The sequence below is a fragment of the Sinocyclocheilus rhinocerous genome, unplaced genomic scaffold (genome assembly GCF_001515625.1).
Source record: "Sinocyclocheilus rhinocerous isolate Xijiao unplaced genomic scaffold, SAMN03320098_v1.1 scaffold752, whole genome shotgun sequence".
Taxonomy (NCBI): domain Eukaryota; kingdom Metazoa; phylum Chordata; class Actinopteri; order Cypriniformes; family Cyprinidae; genus Sinocyclocheilus; species Sinocyclocheilus rhinocerous.
This window is the reverse complement of record NW_015639777.1, coordinates 584,866-600,030: the sequence shown is the minus strand read 5'-3', so window position 1 is coordinate 600,030 and position 15,165 is coordinate 584,866. Positions and strand designations below refer to the sequence as shown.

The window sequence follows — 15,165 nt, the reverse complement described above, 5'->3', positions numbered from 1 at the left end:
AAAAAAAAAAAAAAAAAAAAAGGCTTTCTGGGATGAACAGACTGAAATCTAAGCCGTTTTTCCCTCTCTAAAATATAATTTGCAATTGCATTTATGCATTTTTGCATTCATGCATGCATTTTTTATTTTTTGACTACTTTTATGCCAAAAAAATAAAAAAAATTGGACTACTAATACTTTTATGGTCACTATGAACTAATGCTTTATGAAAATGAGTTGCACAAATATTCTTCAGAATTTATCTGAGAGATAATTATGTTGGGTTGGAATGACATGGGGTGAGTAAATAATATCCAGAGTTTCCATTTTTGAGTAAACTATCCCTTAAAAAGAGAAAGGAATGAGAACAAAGGGTCTCTTACATATTTGCCTGAGGGCTGACACTGAGGTAAGGAGCCAGAGCTGAGCGTAGGGGAACTCGCAGGGCTGCAGAGCTCAGGAAAGGGGTTGGGGATGGCAGGTAGAGAGGACGTTCGGTACTGTTGTTCCTCTTCCTGAAGTCTTCTGGAGGAATAAAGAAAAATATTAGATTTAGGGTTATATTACAGACATGAAATGTAGAAAAAGAAACTTGTCTCGCAACCTTTCACTGAGGGCATTACTGTCGGCCTAGAATGGCTGGTGGCTTTGGGCAACATTAGCATTTTGGGCCATTTTTTGAAGTCAGTAGATGGGGAGTCTTTTTGAAGTGGGGACTTCAGAGAAAGACTGAAACATACGCACAGACATTCATGCCGTAGATTTGAAAGCATGAAGGAGTGTGTGATATGGAATTCAGAGCTGAACTCAAGTCTGAACAATAACCTCTGAATGAACCTTTGCTTGAGTGAACCCTCGTTCATGAGCTCTTTATGCTCAACTTCCTGCTCTGATCCACAGCTGAGAGGGAAAAACACGCTCACCAAATGGAACCATTTATTCTCAGAGGTTTTGGTACAAAAGAGCAATGGAAAAACAGGAATACCACTCTTGATGGAAACAAAGGAAGTCAAGCTGAAAAAGATTGTAGTGTTGTTTTGGAAATTTCTTTGAAGTTTTAATTTAATTTGCACTGCTTTCATTATTTATTTGAACAAAATGTGCTGTGCGCATATACAGGTGCATCTCAATAAATTAGAATGTCGTGGAAAAGTTCATTTATTTCAGTAATTCAACTCAAATTGTGAAACTCGTGTATTAAATTCAATGCACACAGACTGAAGTAGGGCATGTCACCATGTTCTAATTTGTTGAGATAGTGAATTGGTGGGTTTTTGTTAAATGTAAGCCAAAATCATCACAATTAAAAGAACCAAAGACTTAAACTACTTCAGTCTGTGTGCATTGAATTTATTTAATACACGAGTTTCACAATTTGAGTTGAATTACTGAAATAAATGAACTTTTCCACGACATTCTAAGTTATTGAGATGCACCTGTAAAGTGCATCCCAAAAGTATTTGGACACTTATTGTATGCTATGTTTAAAAATGTCTGTTAGATTATTTTTCTTTTGTTTAGCTGTTAAATATCACAATAACAATGCAAGTATCATCTGAAAAGTAAAATTTTTACTAACTAACTTCACTTTTCTCATCAATTTTCATGACTTTTGAGCAATTGGTCCCAAGGTCATTTTTAGTGTATGTATGAAGTCACTAGCAACATGTTCCCTTAATGTTTAACAGCCATAAACTGTCAAATATATTTTGTCTTCAATCATGAACTCTGCATCGATTGTTTTATAATTTCAGACCAATTAACTTCTTAACTCTTTCCCTGCCAGCTTTAAAGGGGTCATATGATGCTATTTTAAAGATCATTATTTTGTGTATTTGGTGTAACAGAATATGTTGACATGCTTTAATGTTCAAAAAGCACTTTATTTTTCAAATACTGTACATTATTGTAGGTCCTCTATGCCCCGCCTCTCTCAAACGCTTCGTTTTCTACAAAGCAACGATTTAACAGACTTTAATTGCAGTGTTCTTAATCTTTATAAGTTAGTAGTACTGTTCGGGTTTACAGTGTGGGGGCGTGTTAGAACGAGCCGTTTTAGGTAGGCGTGGCTGACTCTTAACTTTTATAAAGAATATCTCTTTGGATTTGAGACTTTAGTCTTTGCAACTTTACAGATCTTTTTTATGCACCAAGAGCTTGTAACACTCCAAAGAGAACGGAAAACTTGAAATCGCATCATATGACCCCTTTAAAATAAAAAAAATTAAAAAGGTTGCCAGCTACCGCCATCAGTTTTGGTCATTTTCACTAAATTTCAATGGCCCCCAGAATATTTTGTTGTATGAATATCTTAAAGAACAGAGCCTCTGCTTTATATAAAAAAAAAAACTTAATGTATTATTGTTGCTACCCAGGCTTATTGAAAATATTTTTTCAGATTTACGCAATTGAATTAATAGTAAAATTCCATCAAATTGAATTGAATAATCCTTACTTGTTTTAATTGAATAATTGAACAATCCTTAATTAATTATTCAATTGAAATACATTTTTACTATTTTTACTGAATTTTACTATTAATTAAATTGTGAAAATCTAAAAAAAAAAAAAAACTTACATTTATTTATTTATTGAGTGTACTTACATAACTACAAAACTAAAAACAAATTGCCTATATTTATAAATCGCTGCAGTTTCCAGTTGAAATGAACACTAGAGGCAGGCAGTAAAACTCTGAAAACTTTTATTATTTTTCACACAAAGTGTGATTTATAGGGCCAGTGCCTAATTTTCGCACAGTTCCTTGCATAATATGTAATGACTTCAGAACGAAATTATCATGCTGCTAGATTTGAAAACTGATCATTTTGAACTATAGCATCACAGATACAGCTTCACATGTATGGGTTTTCAAACTCAGTAGCTCACGCGATACGGCGTTGAAACTACGGTTCGATCAAACTGTCATATAAGGAAGTTAAAATAGCATGGTTGCATCAGTGAATGTGTTATTATATCACTTTTGCATTGTTTAACATTGTCGGGTAGGTTTAGAGTTGGGTTTGGTGTAGGGGGGATTTCCAACACGATACAGCATTAAACTTTTAGCGACACTCCCGTCGCAAAATATGCAGTAAGGTACATAATATCAGTGCTGCAGAAATGTCACCACAAGCACGCATTTCCAATGAGCCTGGGTTGTCTTTTTTATCAACACTTCAATCTAGGTAAGTTTCATGAAAAAAAAAAAGTGACATTTTGAACAAAAAGCCGAGAAAATCCCATATTTTTCAAAGACTACATCCGGATTGGATTCAGAATGATGATCAAAACACAGATGGAGTAGATTGCTTCCAATCAACACCCCAAAGTTTCCACCGTCCTTTACCATATCCTGGGTCAACATTTCATTTTGTAGCGTTAGGCAGTTTTGACTTGTTTTGATATGCTGTTTAATGTTTGATGATTACGTTATTTTACATATGCATCTGATTACATAAGCAGCGAATGTGCCGAATCTGCTGATGTAATTGCAACCGCTAATGATAGAGAAGCAGAGGGGGAGGCCGGGGGAGACGCTGAGCTCTCGTGCCTCCGTTGGTAAAAAAAATTAGCCAATCACCATCGAGTGTTCACTTTCAGCGCTGAGGAGTGTTGAGAAAAGAACCCTGGCAAGGAGGCTAGCCTCCCTTCTGATATCAACCAATCATCAAAGAGACGTAAAATGTGATATTAGTTTGAACGTCTCCCGCTGCGCTGATAATGTGTCAAGTAACTATGATGAGTAGCGATATTGAATATTTGATCGCCAACAGATTTACCAAGCTGTCATTCAAACAGTATATATACAAATTTAGGGAAAACAGCCTAAGCTGGATATAGGCTACAGCAGTCGGCTTAATTAAATGGCGCAACAGGCAGCTTTTAAGAAGGGATGGATGTTTGCTTCACGTGATAGGCCAGGTAAGTGAAATTATATTAATGTATGTCATGTATGTCGTTTTCTTACTAAAAGCAACCAAAAAGCCATTTTAAAGTGGTTAAGCAAATAATAATAATAATAATAATAATAATCGGCAGGGATCCCAGACCAATACAATTAGTGTGCCTCCTCTATTTTAAAACCCACGAGCCGCCACTGATAAGCAGTCACTTATTTCTACTTCTTCTTTGCCTGTGTTTGATTCAGAGCTAAAACATGGAAAGCCAGAAAGTTCTGTCATTAAAAGTGTTAATGGTAAACGTCTTGCTTTGAAATGGTGTTATCTTTCTTTAAAATAAACGCAACTTTTATGTGCATATATGTGCAGGGTTTTTACCTGACAGCGAGGATGTGCATGGGCTGGGACCGGTGCAGTCTCTGGTGTGGGGAGGTGGGCTGGGCGTGTGTATGATAGGCGGCGTGGCGGGGCAGCTGGCCGTTGTGCAGCAGTGGAGTGGATTCAGTCTGCACACTGCAGGAAGTATACAGACTCTCAAAGGATGAGTTCATGTCATTCACCAGAGCCTCCAGATCCACGTCATCCTCTTGCAGGGAGAGAAAGAGTAAGAAAAAACACTATCAGACATAATACATATCAAGTCTGTTAGATAATTAGTTTACTTTTATCAGACAAGTATAAAATGTTCACTAAATCAGACAAGTATAAAATGTTCACTGTTGTCGTATCAAGCAAAATCATAATGTGCCATCCTTCTGCAAGAAGTCCCAACATGTGATCTAATATAATTATTTGTCCTCTGCAGGTGCTGAGCAGTGATATGGAGAACAGATGTCTTATGTCACAGCCATTATTATTCAGGGTATTTTATAATGCCTGTAACATAGTATTAAGCAAACAGTATCTTGGACTGGAACGATCACAGACAATTTATTAACTTTCAGAGATGCATTTCATGATTACACCACTAGAGGGCAATTTAATACACTCACATACTGTAGTGTAGTCTCACACTCTTAATTTTTTAATCATGTCTGAACTAAAATATGCACCTATTTTTATTTAATTTTTATTTGTTCTATGCTTTACTTGGCATCCTATGTGTACCTGTGCCCTCTGAAAGACCTTTTTCTGAAAACCCATCAGATAATCAGCTGATCCCTATGTATTAATAGAGACAAGTAAGCCCCTTCTCTACTTAGAGATCCTGGAGAGCTAAGATACATTCACACACTCAGGCTGTAGCACAGTGGGGAGGTTGAGAGTGAAGTCACGCCATGGGGTAAAAGGAACAAATCTCTTGGGTATGGGTAAAAATTGAATTATATAAAAATAAATCAAATAAAATCCACAAATGAAACAACAGAATCGATAAAAAGCAACAATTTTGTTTTCATATTGCATGTTTGGAATGTCCCCTGTCTGAACCCCAACTATCTTTTGAAACTCGATAAACAGGTCTATTGCTCTAGAGAGAGTTGTGATTGACAGGTTACTTTTAATTGAACATGGCTTAACAGCATGACAAGACGGCACTCTAAACCCCATTTCTGGCAAGCATCAACCATGATGCAGTTCTGTTTTAGTGCTGAATAAGGTCATTTAAATATGTGCACTAATATTAATTCTAACTGTACTTCTAAACCTAAGCTCATTAACTCAGTAATTTAAAGGACAAGTTCACATTCTTATTGTATATATTCACATATATTCACATATAGTCTTACTCTCACTTCCATGGAATTACAATGGAGCTTTAAAGCTTGATGGAAGCACTATAAAACCATAATAAAAAAATATAATGAAAGTAGTTATATTCAGAGTGTCATGAAGCCATAATTGCTGTGAGTGACAAACATCCTGAAGTTTATTGATTGATAATACTCCCTTCCACCTGTTAACAGTTCTGACCACATCAGTATGTCCCAAAATTTATTTAGAACTTTTTTTTTAACTGCACCTATTTATTTGTTGGCAAATCAGACATTACTAAAATTTTAGCCTGTCATACAGGTCATACAGGAATTATTTGAGGATGAGCAGATGGAGCAGATTACTTGATATCCAGCAGAGGGAGCTAAAACAAACAAGTGGTTAAAAATCAAAACAATTTACACAGGACAAATTCTAATCTGTATTTGGCATCTTTTATGACTGAAAGAGTACATTTGATCATTTTTTGGACTTTGCAAATCCACTGTCTATTCTCAAACAGCCTTACTGAAGCATAGCCACAAATTCAGGCACCAGTGTGATTGCAGGAGGATGTTTCAGAAAATAACTGTCCTAGTGTTTATGCTGGCTCTCCGGAAGAAAAACACCTGATGATTTGGGACTCATCCCAGACATCTCTGAGAAATGACTGATTCAGTAGAACAGCTCCTCCAGCCTGCCGACTGCACAGTACTCAGCGTTCAGCAAGTGTGGGAAGCAATGCAAACTGACTCAGCAGCCATGGGAACACAGCGTCAAATGTACTGTTTTATTACCATTTGGGTAATCAGCTAATTAAACTAATGCTAACTGTATTTTTGAAAGTAGAGACTGTGGTGCCAGAATCTGATTATATTTAAGAGAGCTGTTTAAATTCCAGGCTGAGGTAAATTGAGTTCTGCCAACTTTTTTTGCCTCTTATACATTGGAGTGGTTGTAGCGCTGGAGCCGGTGCATGGCTGGTTGGAATCAGCCTCATGAATCAGTCAATTCCAATGAATTGAGTGAACTATAGCCCAAATTTTAAAAACAGAGTAAGAAATAACGGTCACAAAGTCATTAGACAGATAAGCATAAACCAATCGACACAAGTAGATTTTTACCTATTATGGATTGCAAACATCTTAACCGGTGTTCTTTCGGCTTATTGATTAACACAGCCTAATTAGACACACATCATGACAAAGAAAGATGATTATTATTTAAAAAAAACAACAACACTAGATGGAGTACAGTACACTCAGGGCTAGTCTAAAGAAAGACGCCACTAGATGAAGCTATTTTAAGAAAAAAGATTGAAAAAAAATGTTCAAAAAATAATAACCAAAAATATTAAGCATTATTTATAAATAACTAAAGTCCATTTTTAATTCAGAGAAGGAATGCCATCATCTGATGTATTTAAAATATTTTACTTTGCAGTAATAATTTTAATTTTAAAGTGGTTGTGGTAGCTGTGCGGCACAACCAAATATAAATGGTATATCTGTCAACTCAAATGTGTTCCAAACCCACTTCCAATCATCTTCAGAACACAAATGAAGGCATTTTTAATATTCTCTCATTATTTTGCCCATCCATTGAAAGTACATTCAACCAAAATATTCAAGCTTAATAAAGACATTGTAATAGTAATCCATATTACTAAAGTGGTTTAATCCAATTCTTTTGTAGAGACACTGATCAACAGACATACATAGAGTACATATACATATAATGCCTCATGTATAAGAACAAACCTCATTGGTTCTTGGGCATCAATCAAGCAGGTTTGAGCTGCTGTTATTTGATGTGCTGTATATACCTTTATTTGCATTCCAAAGATGAATGTAAATCTTAAGGGTTTGGAATGACATTTGCTTAAATTATGACAAAATGTTCATTTATGGGTCAACTAACCCCTTTAAATGTAGCTGGTTATGCCTTAAAAGCAGTGCACTTGTTTAGGAAACATTAATACCAATGAAAATATGTCTCAACTGCCCACTTATGATTGGATCATCTGAGACGGGCATTAATGTAATGCAAACAGGACCTTGGATATTTGTCTAATTAAAAGATGGCTGAAGGGTTTTAGAGTATGACAAATTGAAGTTTTCAACAATTAGTAGAGGGTGATGCTCGAAACACATCCTGATATGTCAGTGATTTCCATATGGTTCCACTTTAGCAGTGGTGTGCATGAGCTAATTTACCACAATGTATCTGGTTCCATTAATGGCACAGTGACAAATTTATCTAAGCTAATCTACTTTTGAGGCTGCTGATTCTTTGCCAAAGACAAAGTGGTTAAATTGGTTCAGTTATGCCAAAGATTGTTAAAGACAAATGCAAAAGTTTTAAAACATGTTTTATAGCACCATGTTTACGACTGAGTCCATTAGACCATCCAGCTGGTGACAATTAACATGCTAATTGTGAGTTAACAAAGAGACGGGCGTGCTAAAAGGGGAAAGGAGGAATCGCTTGGGCAGGAGCGTTCTGTAGAAGACTCGTGGGGGGAGATATGTGCCTCAAAAAACACACACGGATGTATGCATGTGAAAGGAGGCAGTTTTTTCACAGATATAATCAGCACTCCAAAGAGTTCCCAAGTTGGCCAAACAATACAGTGCCTTCATATAAGGACAATACAGGGGGGAAGGAGGGAGATACATGGGTGGGGGATTCATATGGAGAAGGAGTGGGAGAAGAATAGAAAATATGAGCCTGAGCAGAGTTTTTGATAGATAACGGACATGCAGGGTAATCCTAACCCTTCAAAATATACAACATATAATATACTATAAAGTGAAGGAGGATGGGATCTGTCATGTTCCAAAAAGACAAAATCACTTCATTAAAAGTAGTCCTCGAACAATGTGCTGTATTGCAAAACAGTTCCACAAACTTGAAGCCGATGTAAAATCAGTGAAAAGAAACTTTTCATCTCACGTTTCCTTCCCTCAAATCCTAATGAGATGACTGCATTTCGCCTGTGGAATTTTGCCATATGAACTGAAAAGTGGCCACACTTTAAAGTGTGCTTTTGCTTGGGATAGCTAAAGTAATGGAAAGGTACAGAGAAAACGTCTCAGGTTACTTATGCTTTTTCCCTTGGAAAAAACGCTCGCAGTGCACGCTGATTGCCCCCTCGGAGGCATCGCGTGCGTGCTCTTCGCCCAAACAAACAACGCATAGATCGTGTGTGTCATCAGATGTTAAACAACGTCAACACGGATGCACACATCTTTAAACGCTTTGCTAGTTCTCACCATAATGAGATGAATAGAGATCGCTCTTACCACAGAAATGCACGCTTCAAACAAAACAGTCAATGAAGACGAAGAAGAGAATGATGTGTGCTCCCGGCGCCTATTTATACTATAGTCGAACCGGTAGTGACGTCATGGCTGTCGCCGGCCAACGAGTTGGTGTTTTTTCAATGTATGCTTCAGACCCGGGTCACGACGAGGCGTTCCCCATAGCGACCCCTAGAGGACGCAGTTCGAAGTTCCCATGAAAGGGAACTGTTTACTAATGATGTTGCATATATGTGGGTTAAAGTGATAGCTCACCTAAAAAAACTAAATTCTGTCATCATTTACTCACCCGCATGTCATTAAAAAACTGTTTGTCTTCCTTTTTACTGTGAAACATAAATATTTTTTGACCATTTAATGGAACTCAATGGTAACCAAAACTGTTCAGTTACCAACATTCTTAAAAATATCTTCTTTTATAAAGACTTGAAACGACAGGGTAAGTAAATGACATAAATTTCATTTCTGGGTTAATCATCCCCATAAATGTATGCCGCTTTTGTGTCCTAAACAGCTTTCTTACAATAAGCAGTTTTCTGGTGAGCATGTAAAAGTAGTCAAAGAGAGAATGATGGGTAAAAATGCCCCTGGCGGTCAAAGAGCAGAGTGTGAGTAAAGACACGGGAAATCTGGAAAAACAATAATGGGGATCAGGGCCTGTTCTTAGGAAACATCAGCCTAATCAGAGTTTCATATACCTCACCTTCTATAATCTTATAAACCCCATCCACCCACCAGACTAAAACCTCTTTCTTCTAAAGAATGCAATGCCCTGGATATTGCTGCCCATGGGTCCATCAAAACCATGCGGTGTAGGAGACGAACTGACCTCAACAAAACAATACCTTTGAATAACTCTGCAGTGGTCTGATCCAGCTTTTCAATTTCAAGCCCAGAACTAGTAAATATCTCTATAAATATCTCAATTATACAGATAGTTCAAACAACAAAGCTCATACAAAAAAACTGCACGACTGCATGTCTTTCTTCTGCAGAATACAAAATCGTATAAATCATACATTCTTACTAAAAACCCAAGCTGAATAACACTTGCAGTTAATAATGTAACCGAAGGCTCCTGTTATGAGAGAGGATCAATGACAAACCCCACACACTTCCAGAAAGCAAAACACTTATTTAGACCCATCAAAGGTAATCCATTTGTACTAAAAGCCTACAATGTCACATTTTAAAGGGGTCATGTGATGTTGCTTAAAAAAACATTATTTTGTGTATTTGGTGTAATGAAATGTGTTTATGCGGTTTAAAGTTAAAAAACACATTATTTTCCACATACTGTACATTATTGTTTCTCCTCTATAAAAAATCCACAAATCAACAGAAAAAAAATATCTATCTATCTATCTATCTATCTATCGATACTATATGTATCCACTCAATTATTACAGCCAAGAGTTTAGTGTAGTCACAGCTGTGAGGATTTTTTCGGTGTACTCTGAGAAGTCCTAAATGAGAATTTCTGCTCCATTTACTTCAATGACAGCATCAGACTTTCAGAAGGAAAAAAAAAAAAACTTCAGGCTCTACCTCCCATGCTGAGGCGATATTGTGCTTAAATCTCATGCTCCAAATATCATGCCTCTGTATTTTTGTATGGCACAATTAGGTTGGAGGCTTAATGAGTGGCACCCTGTGTCTTTACAAATCAAGCCTTTGAACTGCTGGAGTGTTTACAGCGGAAGAGGCCTGAATATAGATCCCAGTTTGAACTTAATGAGCAAGTCTCCAACTATAAAAGGCATCTACGACAGACAGCCCCCACCCAAGTCCAAGTGTGTGAGACAGATGGCCCCCGCCCATAATCAAGTATGCACACACATACTCACTTGTTAATTATGTGAGTTATTAAACCTGAAGCAATTCTGCACATCTATTAAAACGCTCTACCTCTGATTTGGATATTAAGACCATACATCATATCATACACCATAACCACAAAAAATTATTGTCATTACAAACACTGGAGCCAGGGTATCTTATTTTAAGAAATGTATAAAGTGCACATTCAAATTATTAGTTCACTGACCTTGATGGCTGGGTGAATTCCGATTGGTTGACGGCGGAAAACCTGGTCCAATCAAATCTGACTGTCTGTGATTGGCAGCTCGGTCTACATTATCCTGCTGAGACAAAAGCCAATAAAGCAGTCATGCTAAAAGGATTTTTTGACATTAGTCACACCACACTCTCTTTATCTCTCTCTCTCTCTCGCTCTCTCTCTGTCACACACACACACACACACACACACACACAAACACACACACTTTTTTATGATCCATGAAGGAATATATTAGTTCAAGTTTGAAAGAACATGCCTGGAAAATAGGCAATCCCTCCAAAATGTTGTCTAGGAATTTCTTCATATTGTAAAACATTTTCTTAATCAGTATTTTTGTCTCTTTTTTTCAGCAAAATATCTAAAAATCATTAAGGTACATTTAGCTGTTGTATACATATCTTAAATTACATAAACTTTTCTTATCTTCTCATCTGACATTCTTGTCTTCATTTTTATTTATTTATTTATTGAGGTTTATGTTTCAAAAAAGAAAAAAAAATACAGTCTCTAAAAACAAGTTTCATTATATAATACAATTTTAAATAAATAAATAACAATTTAACAAGACAAAAATATTGATTAAGGAAATTATATTTACAGTGTATAGATAATATCGGACAGCTGCAACCATGTATGATGTGTGTTAAGGTACAATGCATGTTCTCATGTATGTCTACGCATTAAAATTATCTTGTCTGTTTTCAGTAATGATCTTCTATGGAGCAACTGCCCAATCTGTGATGAAAGAGAAGACAGGAGGCCCTCTCCTTGTCCTCAGAAGCCCCCCTGCCGTATCCGGGGAGGGTCACGGCCGTGTTTACAGGCTATGAGAAAAAAACGGCATCGTCCAGACGCGGCCCTGCCATGTGATCAGCTGAAACTGTGCTATTGTATTCACGGAACAAGATCTAAAGTGACTAGCAGCTGGGAGCTACGTTCCCCATGTGTAAACTACAGGTGGCGACTCGATTCAAAAACTTATTCCTTTACAAAACAGAGCCTCTCTGCTGTCTCACAAGAGGGGGACACTTTGAACTCTTGGATGCAGTACAAAAACAAAAAGCTGGGTTTGAGCGCAGTAGGATTAAGGATTGTGGGATATCTCTTTCAGCGCTGATTGGAACTTTCACAGCACGAGCTGGGAACAGAATGTCCTGCGGCACTCTTGTATTTGGAGATGGTTTTCAGAGCAAGACCGCAAAACCCAGAATCTGGCTGTGATGTGGCTGCAAAGCGTCAGTAGTTTTATAGCTTCTCAACACTATGTACAATGTTCCAGAACCAGAGCAAGACTGTTTTGTTTTCCTATGTAAACGTGAAGATGCCGCACACATGCAGCTGTGCTGCTCATCACTGTGTTGAATAATACCAATGAAAAAGGAAATGTCGTGTTGACATTTTTGGTCAAATACATTTTGATTAATATCTTGATGCAGATGAACATCCAGATATCATTTATTGTGAAAATTTTTTCATGATGAAACAACATTAAAAAAAATTTTGGACCCTACAGTAGAAATGACTCGGGTCCCACCTTCAATGTGAGTCTATGAGATTTTTTTCTTCTTCCCCAATTTAGCATCTGCCTGAAGGAAATCATCTGATACATGGTCAGAAATGAACTTTTTCATTTAAGGGACCATATTTGCCCACTGCAATTGATTCCCAGGGTTGAATACCTTTGTAAAGATCATTGTTATAATTATTAAATGTGTCTGTATTGTCTTTTATGTCAAATGCTTAGATTTAACCCATTATTTTAATCAGAATACTAGACTGTTGCAAATAAAATTTCATCAACAAGCCATCTTTACACTACACAAATGGAACAGAAGCTACATCTGATATGGCATTTACACAGACTATTTAAAGTTGCATGTATAAATGTAATATAAATGTGATATATGTTCTATATACATACAAATATATATATATACAGTATATATATACACACACACAGTATATATATATATATATATATATATGTATGTGTGTGTGTGTGTGTTGTATTATAACAACAATCATTCATTTCCAGACCGCTTCTCACCAAACCTCATGATTTGAGGTATCATTCATGTCCATAGGGCAATGTAGGATGTTTTAAACTTTGAGCAAATTAGTGACTACTAATTATAATAATTTGATTATTTTTTTACAATAATGGTAACGTGTTATTGGTTTTATTCCCAGAAGACATCTAGTGTAGTTGGCTACTTCATGGGTGCTGCACCCAAGTGACATTGGAAATTTACAACTAGTTTGCGCAACACTGAATCTGTCTGTCAAAGTAGTTTATCCTAAAAACTGTGACTTTTTTTTTTTTTTTTTGAATGTTGGCAGTGGCATTTTACTAAATGTTGTTGAAAGTGTCAACAACAAGAATAAAAATAAAATAAAGACAAGAACATGAGCACTTTAAAATTATGCCAAATACCTTTATCTAATGCTCACTGAATTATTGGAACCAGTTTCTTTTTTTAGCACTATTTATTCATTGAAATTCTATTTTTAAGAATAAATAATTAAATAAATACATTATCAGCGAGAATAATCACTTTCCAAAATAATTATTTTCATGTTCCCATGTACACCGGTTACGTGGTCGTGTTTGTAGGAAAGGCGCACGACGGAGTAGAAGTAAAGGAGTCTTTAATAAACATCAACACACTTAGACCGTTGAAAATAACATTAATCCAGCACAAAGACTCGACAGAAACTGAGGGCTTATAAGGACATGCAAACTAGTCGAGTCCCGCGCAGTAACAGTTACACCGGGGAGGGGGGACGGGCGCCCTGGAGGCTGGTGCAGGGCAGGAACAAGGTGGAGACAAGGAGAGCCTCCAGGGCGGATCAGGGAGTTCAGGGGGCCATGGCGGAGCAGGCAGTTCAGGCTGCCATGGCGGAGCAGGCAGTTCAGGTTGCCACGGCAGAGCAGACAGTTCAGGTTGCCACGGCGGATCAGGGGACTCAGAAGGCCATGGCGGATCCTCCGTGACCTTAGCCGGCTCGGCCACATGCCCCCCCCCAAAAAAACATTTTCTTGGGGAAAATTAGGAATTCTGGGTGGTGCTCTGGAGGAGCGGGCACTTGAGGGCGCTCTGGAGGAGCGGAGTTCGCTAACACAGGGGGCTCAGGAGATGAAGGAGGGCTGGGCAGGACCAGCGGAGGCGAGGCTCCTCCGTGGCCTTAGCCGGCTCGGCCACGGGTATATGCCCCCCCTCCCCCAAATTTTCTTGGGGAAAATTAGGAATTCTGGGTGGTGCTCTGGAGGAGCGGGCACTTGAGGGCGCTCTGGAGGAGCGGAGTTCGCTAACACAGGGGGCTCAGGAGATGAAGGAGGGCTGGACGGGACCAGCGGAGGCGAAGGAGACTCAAGAGACGATGGAGAGCTTTCTGGAGCGGACTCTGGAGAGAGGATAGGGGCCGAGAAACAGCGTCATGTCCAAAAGCGTTGTGGGGGTTCCTGGCGTGAGGTGAGCTGGGGAGACACGGCTTGTTCCAGAGGGGGCTGGACGAGGAGACTTAGAATTGACTTCTTCAACCTCAAAGTTGGAATCGTTTAAATAGAGGACGAGATTAATGATTCACAGAACAGGTCTCTGAGCGTCTGACGCTCTGGAACTCGCTGCTACCCTCTAGCACAGAGCGTTCGCTCTGTCCTAACGTCTCACTGGCTCTGATTGGCCTGGGAACCTATTCTAGAATACATACATCCCTGTAACTTTTATTAATAATGAGTTAAAGGTAGGGATGGAATAATATCAAAATTCTGTCCGATTACTAAGAAGCTAATGCAAATGTCAAAATAGGGAAAATGAGCATGCACAATTGAAGATCCAATATTAATACAGATAAATAAAAAATTTATACATTTCCAGTATTGTTATAGATAAATTAAAAATTATATAACCAATTTCAAACATTGTTACAGATAAATAAAAAAATATTGGTATCGATAACAATATTGGCAATATTATTATTATTTTTTTATTTTTTATTGGTGTATTGGAAATTATTTATACTTTTTTATTAATCTGCAACTGTCACGTGGTCGTGTGTTTGTAGGAAAGGCGCACGACGGAGTAGAAGTAAAGGAGTCTTTAATAAACATCAACACACTTAGACCGTTGAAAATAACATTAATCCAGCACAAAGACTCGACAGAAACTGAGGGCTTATAAGGACATGC

The 15,165-nt window shown here is 37.7% G+C and overlaps 1 protein-coding gene across 1 annotated transcript in view; it reads right to left on the bottom strand.

Moving 5' to 3' along the window:
* Positions 1-15,165, bottom strand: part of LOC107751877 (growth factor receptor-bound protein 10-like) — a 120,084-nt gene that overhangs the window by 73,415 nt on the left and 31,504 nt on the right. The window contains exons 5-7 of the mRNA XM_016567644.1: positions 10,944-11,037; positions 4,260-4,467; positions 363-504 (exon numbers count right to left, since the gene is read on the bottom strand). Of these exons, the coding sequence (XP_016423130.1) occupies positions 363-504; positions 4,260-4,467; positions 10,944-11,037 (444 nt within the window). The remainder of the gene's footprint in view (positions 1-362; positions 505-4,259; positions 4,468-10,943; positions 11,038-15,165) is intronic.